The 7,721-nt window shown below is 39.6% G+C and overlaps 1 protein-coding gene and 1 long non-coding RNA gene across 5 annotated transcripts; one reads left to right on the forward strand and one right to left on the reverse strand.

Annotated features, from left to right (window-relative positions):
• Positions 1 to 1,918: 1,918 nt before the first annotated feature.
• On the forward strand, positions 1,919 to 7,520 carry ubxn2a (UBX domain protein 2A). 4 transcript variants are annotated; one of them, XM_053614117.1, is made up of 7 exons: positions 1,919 to 2,025; positions 2,680 to 2,742; positions 2,846 to 2,969; positions 3,118 to 3,227; positions 3,375 to 3,512; positions 5,510 to 5,671; positions 5,892 to 7,520. In XM_053614117.1, the coding sequence occupies exons 2-7, from the start codon at positions 2,699 to 2,701 to the stop codon at positions 6,073 to 6,075; spliced, it is 762 nt and encodes a 253-aa protein (XP_053470092.1). In that variant the 5' UTR covers positions 1,919 to 2,025; positions 2,680 to 2,698; the 3' UTR covers positions 6,076 to 7,520. The 4 variants fall into 4 exon arrangements, with proteins under 4 accessions (XP_053470092.1, XP_053470091.1, XP_053470094.1 ...); XM_053614116.1 differs by having other exon boundaries at positions 1,920 to 2,000; XM_053614119.1 differs by having other exon boundaries at positions 1,929 to 2,000; positions 2,839 to 2,969.
• On the reverse strand, positions 4,720 to 5,948 carry LOC128601144 (uncharacterized). The gene is made up of 3 exons (XR_008384664.1): positions 5,863 to 5,948; positions 5,494 to 5,691; positions 4,720 to 4,796 (listed from the first exon to the last, which is right to left on the reverse strand). It is a non-coding gene; the product is annotated as an uncharacterized LOC128601144 (long non-coding RNA).
• Positions 7,521 to 7,721: the final 201 nt, after the last annotated feature.

The following is a 7,721-nucleotide window of genomic DNA, read 5'->3' on the forward strand; positions in this document are numbered from 1 at the left end:
AAGGAAAATTAGCTTTTTCGATCATTTATTCAACAGAAATATCAATATCAACAGAAATATCACATAGATGTGATATTGCTCTGTGGACAAAGTAAGTACACCCTTGTCCTCAGAAGATAGTATTGCCCCCTTTAGCAGAAATAACTTCTTGTAGGCGTTTTGCATAATTGTCCACCAGGCTTGCTGGAATTTTTGACCACTCTTCCATGCAATATTCTTTCAGTTGCAAGATGTTTGAGGGTTTTCTTGTACGTACTGCCTGTTTCAAATCCCCCCACAACATTTCAACAGGATTCAAATCCGGGTTTAGACTAGGCCAGTCAATAACCCCCCATTTCTTCTTTTTGAGCCATTCTTTGATGCATTTGCTAGTGTGCTTAGGATCATTATCCTGTTGAAAGGTCCAACTTTGGTTTGGTTCAACTTTCAGACAGATGGCCTCATTATCTTCAAGCATTCTTTGATATGATGCAAAATTCATAATTGAATCAATGGACACAAGCTGTACAGTCCCTGAGGCAGTGAAGCAACCCCAAACCATAACATCCCCTCCACCATGCTTCACAGTTAGTATGAGGTGCTTCTCCTGGAAAGCTGTCTTTGGTCTGCGCCAAACATGTCTGCTGTTACTGTGACCAAACAACTCTATCTTTGATTCTTCTGTCCAGAGCACATTATTCCAAAAGGCCTGGCCTTTGCCAATATGCTCACTGGCAGACTGTAGTCTTGCAAAGGCTTTTTCCTGGCACGCCTCCCATGCAGGTCAAATTTCAAAAATCTCTTTCTGACTGTAGAAGCATGCACTTTGACACCAACAGTTGCAACATTTACTAGCAGATCCTCTGATGAAATTTGGGGTTCTTGATGACTTCATTTTGTATCTGACGGTCTGCTCTTTGGCTGAATTTGCTGGGACGGCCAGTCCTTGTCAAATTGGCAGTCGTTTGAAAACTGTGCCACTTGTAGATGATTTTCCTTAAAGTGGAATGATGTATTTCAAATAATTTGGAGATGTTTTTTTTTAAAATCTCTTGCCAGACTCATAGGCATCCACAGCCTTTTTTTTTCTGAAGGCCTTACAGAGCTCTTTAGATCTTGGCATGATGACACCACACACCTCAATAGCAAAGGGAACACCACCAGACATTAGATATGACAGGGGTATAAATAAGACAAATTCCTGGCACTGGCACCCAATCTTGAACACCTGATTTTAATTTTATGGATTTGAAGGTGTGATAAATGTAGGGGTTTACTTACGTTTTCCATTTGACTGATCTGTTCTTTTGCTCATTTAAATTGTGAAAAATACTACAAAATGTCAATTTTATGTGTCATTTGATGGAGCGTATCATCGTTATTAATAAGCACTGTTTCAAAAACGATCAAATGTTTGCTTTCCAAATATGTAATAAAAAAAGAGTGGCAACAATTTCCATGATGTGTACTTATTTATTCACAAGACTATAGAAATAACAGAATTGATAAAGGGTCAAATGACTACTAAATGAATAGCAAAAGAGACAGTGTGATTTATATATATATATATATATATATATATATATATATATATATATATATATATATATATATATATATATATATATTGTGATGGACTCCATATATATATATATATATATATATATATATATGGAGTCCATCACAAGTTTCCCTCTATGATTCTTTTATATATATTTATGCTAAGAATGTTTTTACTGTGGTTATTCTTTAAATCAGTCCATTTTCTATTCAGTGTTCGATCGACTGAAAGAAGGAACTGGTTTTATTGGTAACTTTTTGAAAATCCACTTTCCACTGACTTCTGCACACTCTGTGTGAAGAAAAATATTCGGGGATTTTATTCACATAGTGTTGTAATTTATAATCGTTACGTCAGACAGGGGCAGCGCGCGGTGTTACGTCACATGAATGGCTGCTGCATCTTCCTGTGTGTGTGTGTGTGTGGCTGAGAGAAGCTTAACACCTCAGGATCTATCTGTGTGAGTCTTATGGAATGGCAAACTGGTAACAATGCACTAATTCTTCATGGGGATGTTTTTGAGTGTTTCTGTACGCGCTGTTTATAAACGTCGGTGTCTAGATTATGCATAATGCTGCGCTTGTGTGCTTCACGAGCGCGCGCACGCTTTCTCTTTCTCACTCACTCACGCGCTCTTTACGTAATTTTGTCGCAATGTCTTAGGACTTTAAGTATGGTGTCATTTTTTTTTAGTGTTTATATTCGGCTATGTTGAAGAGTACTGCAGCATATAGCCTACGTGTGGCGTTGGTCTTTTTAAACCGCGCGCGCGCGCGCATGCACGCACCAGATGCGGTCATTCGTTACTGAGCAATGACGGACGCCATGCAGTGAATATTTCACTGTGCTTTCATCTAGATGAATTTCTACGTCATTACGCCTCGATTGTTCTGCGTTTTCGAATTGAAAGAGGCTGCATGGTTAATGCATGGGGGGGGAGGGGTGTTCACTGGCCCGTCATATGCACCTCTTGCACAGTAGCCTGATACTAGTAGAGATATTTTGTTGTCAAAACAAGGCCCCAAACCAGGCCTAACCCCAGTCACTATGACTCAAATTTCAAGTTGTTATTACATGAAACGGTCAACTTCACAATATGTTGCTCCCAACTACATATTTTTTCCTCTTTATGTTCTAAGATGGAAGAGAGAAGACGTAATGAAAGACACTGATTCAAGAGAAAGCGTCAAAGATGGCCCGTGGTGAGCCTATTACACTTGACTTCCAGATATTTCAATTACTTTGTAGTGTTTGTCTAAGTTTTTTTTTTTAATTGTTTAATATTATTATGTAATGAGCTCTCAGGTTTGATGGTGCTCAGAATGATCACGATGATGAAGAGGAGACCCCCATAAGGTCGAGTTTCTCTGTGGAGGACCTTCTAGATGAGGTGGAGAAGATCAGCAGTGTTCCCACGTATGGGAAGAAGGTTCAGTGATTTCTACTTCTCAGACATTGTTATAAATAAACTTTCTGTACGAAAGCATTTGCGAGAGTGATTCCAGCGACAACCTAGCGTAGACTTGACCTGTCTGCGTTTTAAGGTTGTTTCGCTCAGCTGCCTTTGTTTACTGCAGGTGGAGATTGTGGTTAGACTGTGGAAAGATGGTTTTACTGTGAATGATGAGGATTTGCGAAGCTACTCCTCAGAGGAGAATCAAGAGTTCCTCGAAGCTCTTAAACGAGGGTAAGGCATTGTTATCATAGCATGTGATTATTATAGTGACGTGCGCAGAAATGTCCCCGACCACGCCGTAGCACGTTCCAAAGACCGCATGGACATGTTAAAGTCTCGACCTCTCGTCGTGTTCTCAGTAAGAACATCTGTTTGCAGGGAGTTACCTTTGGAACTGGAGGGAAGAGCAGATGAGGAGGAGCTGGAGGTCAGTGTGGAGGAAATGAAGGATGAAATGTATGTCCCAAAGAAGAAGACCTTCCTGCCTTTTAGTGGCAGAGGCTACAGATTGGGCAGGTAAAAGAAAGCCTTTCAAATAGTTCTCAATCAATTGTGAGTATAGGAATGTGACTTGTCACGATGATGTGATGGCAAGAGTGAAATGCAGAACTATTCTATTTGAAATACACTGCAAATGCAAGAATTTAGAAGAAAGTATTGTGAAATAATTATATCAACCAATTTTTGTTTAACTGTAGTTAATCTGCATTGTGATGCTTTGCAAGCCTACCAATTACAACAAATTGTTCGCATAGGATGCGATGCTGATGGGTTGGCTTCCTGGGCTCTTGGTGGTGTATTGTGATTCCAACAATGGGCCTCATTTATCAGGTTTTTTTTTAAGTAAAGGTCTGAGTAAGAAAAAGAAAGAACAATTCTGCCAGATTTCAGTTTCAGTAACACTTGATTTTCCTCCCTTTCATCTGCACTTAGCTTTGCTATGCACAGCACATTCACTGCATAGCTCATTTGCATTTAGTGACTCATATAAAACTCCAGCCCAGAGTAAGCTGAAAGCATAAATGATAATGAGTCTTTATTGATCACATAAACATTGCAGCACAGTGAAATTATTTTCTTCGCACATCCCTGCATGTCAGGAAGCTGGGGTCAGAGTGCAGGGTCAGCCATGATGCAGCATCCCTGGAGCAGAGAGGGTTAAGGGCCTTGCTCAAGGGCCCAACAGTGGCAGCTTGGCAGTGCTGGAGCTTGAACCCCCGACCTTCTGATCAGTGACACAGAGCCTTTACCGTCATGCCACCACTGCCCCCAAACAGTGAGAACAAAACAGTAAGAGAAAAGGGATTTCTGAAGGACAGAAGTGGAAGTTGTTTTGACTCATATGCCAATAAAAATATTCTTATTAAGCAGCATAACGGCTACTTAATCTGGAAAGGACAAAATCTGGAAAGAAATAACAGAAATGTTGAATTTGGTGTGAAAACAGTGAAGAGAAACAAAACGGTTAGACATGAAAATGGAGAAAAAAGATATCTACACTGTACCGAGGTGAACAAGGACACCAAGGACATCACACAGGGAAACCGCCATGTTTACTTGTAAGTGTCTCGGTGACTGTCGGCCCAAAGTCTCTCACGTTCTCCACCTCTCGTGCTTTTCGGGCTCTCCCGCACCAGTGCTCAGTCCTTACTGCCATGTTGGAAAAGCAGGAGGGCAGATGCTGGAAGGCAACCTGATGTATTTGGGATGCCCGATTTGGGATGCCCGATGATTGCACACAACATATCGGGGGTATACAGCGCATTATCCACTGAGACATTCCAGATTGGTCACTTACTCCTGTGTTAAAAGAATAAACCATAGCAAAAGGAACTGACTTATACTTGCTTTTTAAAATTTTTTCCCCATGTATAATATTTCTTTAAATACGCCCATTAATATGAAAGGATATGGGTTTCACACCATCTTTATTCAATTTGTGTGTGATTGAAATAAATAAGCTAATTCAACTTGACAGCATGTCCACGTATAATTTTGTAAGAACCATAAAATGATTTCCAATTGTATGATTTGAAGCCTGTCAATCGAGGTTCATGTTAGAGAGTGTCCTTATAGGTGAATATTAACAAACTCAGGAGCTCTTATAGGATGCAAAGATTTTTCAGAACTAACGGGATTTTCATAAATTCCAAATTCCTTAAGTAAATATGACCAGATTAGTCTGTATCCAGCTTGACGAATGAGACCTTTTGTTACCAAAAATATGCTCTCTCTTCCTGTGTATTGCAGCCCTATTATTTATCCCGAAATCATTTAAAGCTTGTTAATGTATTAACATTAAATTTCAAGGGTTGAGCAATATAACATGAAAGACATTACGACATTGTTAGTGCAGTAGAAATCCACTAGGTGGCTTCCTCATTCTACTCTCCTGATCTAATCATAAAATGGTATGTTTCAGATGAACATGTCTTGTTTGAAGTCCAATATATTGAACTTGGAAAATAAGTATCTTTTGTAATTATTAATGCTGTACGTTTTCTCTCGGCTAGCGTGGCACCTAGAGTTGTGGTCAGGTCTCGGTCAATCCATGAAGATTGCTCAGGCCCCCCGGTCCCTCCAGTGGAGCTGGACGAAGCGTTGCCCATCACATGTCTACAGATCTGGCTAGCAGATGGCCGACGGCTAGTGCAGAGGTTTAACCTTTCTCATCGGTGAGTGTAACATGCATAGACTGTGGAATAATGAAATGGTAATTCTACACCAAAAACATCATAGAAATAAAAACATTTACAGAATATAAGCATCACCTTCAAATGGAGCATTATCTCTCTTGCAAATTGATTCAGTAAGGATTTTTTGGTGGTTGATTTTTAACATTTCTTATCACTGTGTGCTGAGGTACCTTTAAATAATGTGTCCATATTGCTGCAGAATCAGTGATGTCCAAGGCTTTGTAGAGAAAGCCCAGTCATCAAGCTCACCGTTCATCTTGACAACATCTCTGCCTTTTCGGGAGCTCACACAGGGGAATCTGAGCCTGGAGGAGGCTGACCTGACAAATGCTGTTATTGTCCAGCGGCCTGTCGGCACACAAGCACCTTTTGGTCACTCCTGATCAAAGTCTCCTTAACTGGTCACCTTACAGTATGGAGAAACATTTTATGAACCTTTTCTAGAACACAAAAGCTTGCAGTATATAATCCTTCCGAAGCTGCTTAAAAGTCTACACAACTGCAGACCTCTTTGCATTAATCCAGTTTGAAAACTCTATGAACTTTACCGTGAAGAATAAAAGACTGGAAAACTTTTGTGGAAGAAATCTCATCACTGTCACCTTGTGATCTTTAATAACGTGCAATAACGACGTACTGGTAATCTAATAGTCATGTGTAAATGCTGCACATAGTATAAACACAATAAATAGTATGGAGTTTATATAGGTACGGTTCGAATAACTGACTGTCATTGACTACGTTTACATGGACAGCAGTAATCTAATGATTGACCTTACTCTGAGTAAGACATTATTGTGATGAAGGTGTTTACACGAGTCACTTTTAGAATACTCCTTTCATGTTCCCGTTTTACATGTTATAGAACATAGAGCGATTAACGTCACACGTCGTTACATCACCGCGCCCCGACCTCCCTCCAGAATTTCACGTATCAACGTACAGTTCGTCTTCGTTATGGTACCGTATACAATTTTGGGTGTTTTTATTTTTAATTTTTTCGAAAGCTTCAAGTGCAGTTAATTATAATAATGCTGTACGTGCAAATAGACGACTGCTTGAAGCCGTGGGCTGCGTCCCAAACCGCGTTCTTTCCTACTATATAGCAGCTGAAATGCATGGATTTCGCCTACTATGTAGTAGGTAAGTATGCGGTTTGGGACGCAGCCGTGCTCTCTTGTATAATGTAAAAAGGTTGAGCACTTCCGTGTGTGTACGTGTCCTGTCGTAAAGTGCGGTGAAAACTCTCACACCACGTTAATAGTGTGATTTAGGTGTGTACATGTCTGTAATGCACTTCGATAATGCGACTAAAACAGGAATACTCCACACGTCTTAATTCCATTTGTGTTTACTTCGAGTATGACTTTAGCCGGATTAAGGTAATAAAAAATCGCTGTTTACATGTTAGTTTCTTAATCGGAGTATCGTCTTAATCGGCTTAATATCGGATTATTGTTGTCCATGTAAACGTACTGATTCTTTGTTCTTCCTTTGTTGGATGCCTTGACCACCTCTGATGCAATGCGGTACACACATGCCACGTCTTCAATATCAATGTACAATAAATATCTGACTGAGACTGTGCTGTGACTGAGTAAAAATAAGTACTAAATGCACTTCTCTGTGTTTATCACAGATTTGACCGAGGCTCGTCTTACCACAACGATGATACTATTTTTGTGTGTGTTAAAATGTTTGCTGTTATGAAATTCAATGCAGAATTGATTTGCAAGTGTAAGATATATACATGCACTTTAAATTGAGTGAAAAGTTATTTTGTATTGGAGCTTTGCTTGCAATAAACCCATTAAACAATGAAGCCCTACCTGTTTCCTATAGTACACTAGTTTGAAGTGGTTGATGTTATTTTTTTTAAAAACTCAGATTCTCTGTGATCAGCAGAAATTGGAAGAGATTTACATATTATAATGGACCACTCCATTGTCTTTCCTTAAAGAATCTGAGTACAAAGAGAAGATACTTATGTTTTGTAAGTTATTGCTAAGACAATGCTGAATTGTAGGCC

This window comes from Ictalurus furcatus, chromosome 25, assembly GCF_023375685.1.
Source record: "Ictalurus furcatus strain D&B chromosome 25, Billie_1.0, whole genome shotgun sequence".
Taxonomy (NCBI): domain Eukaryota; kingdom Metazoa; phylum Chordata; class Actinopteri; order Siluriformes; family Ictaluridae; genus Ictalurus; species Ictalurus furcatus.

Bases quoted from the DNA above. Each gene is read 5' to 3' on its own strand.
- ubxn2a (XM_053614116.1), top strand. From the start codon at position 1,930: ATGGCTGCTGCATCTTCCTGTGTGTGTGTGTGTGTGGCTGAGAGAAGC. The intron at 2,001-2,679 runs GTGAGTCTTATG...TTATGTTCTAAG, and splicing joins ACACCTCAGGATCTATCTGT to ATGGAAGAGAGAAGACGTAA. The intron at 3,228-3,374 runs GTAAGGCATTGT...ATCTGTTTGCAG, and splicing joins CTCGAAGCTCTTAAACGAGG to GGAGTTACCTTTGGAACTGG.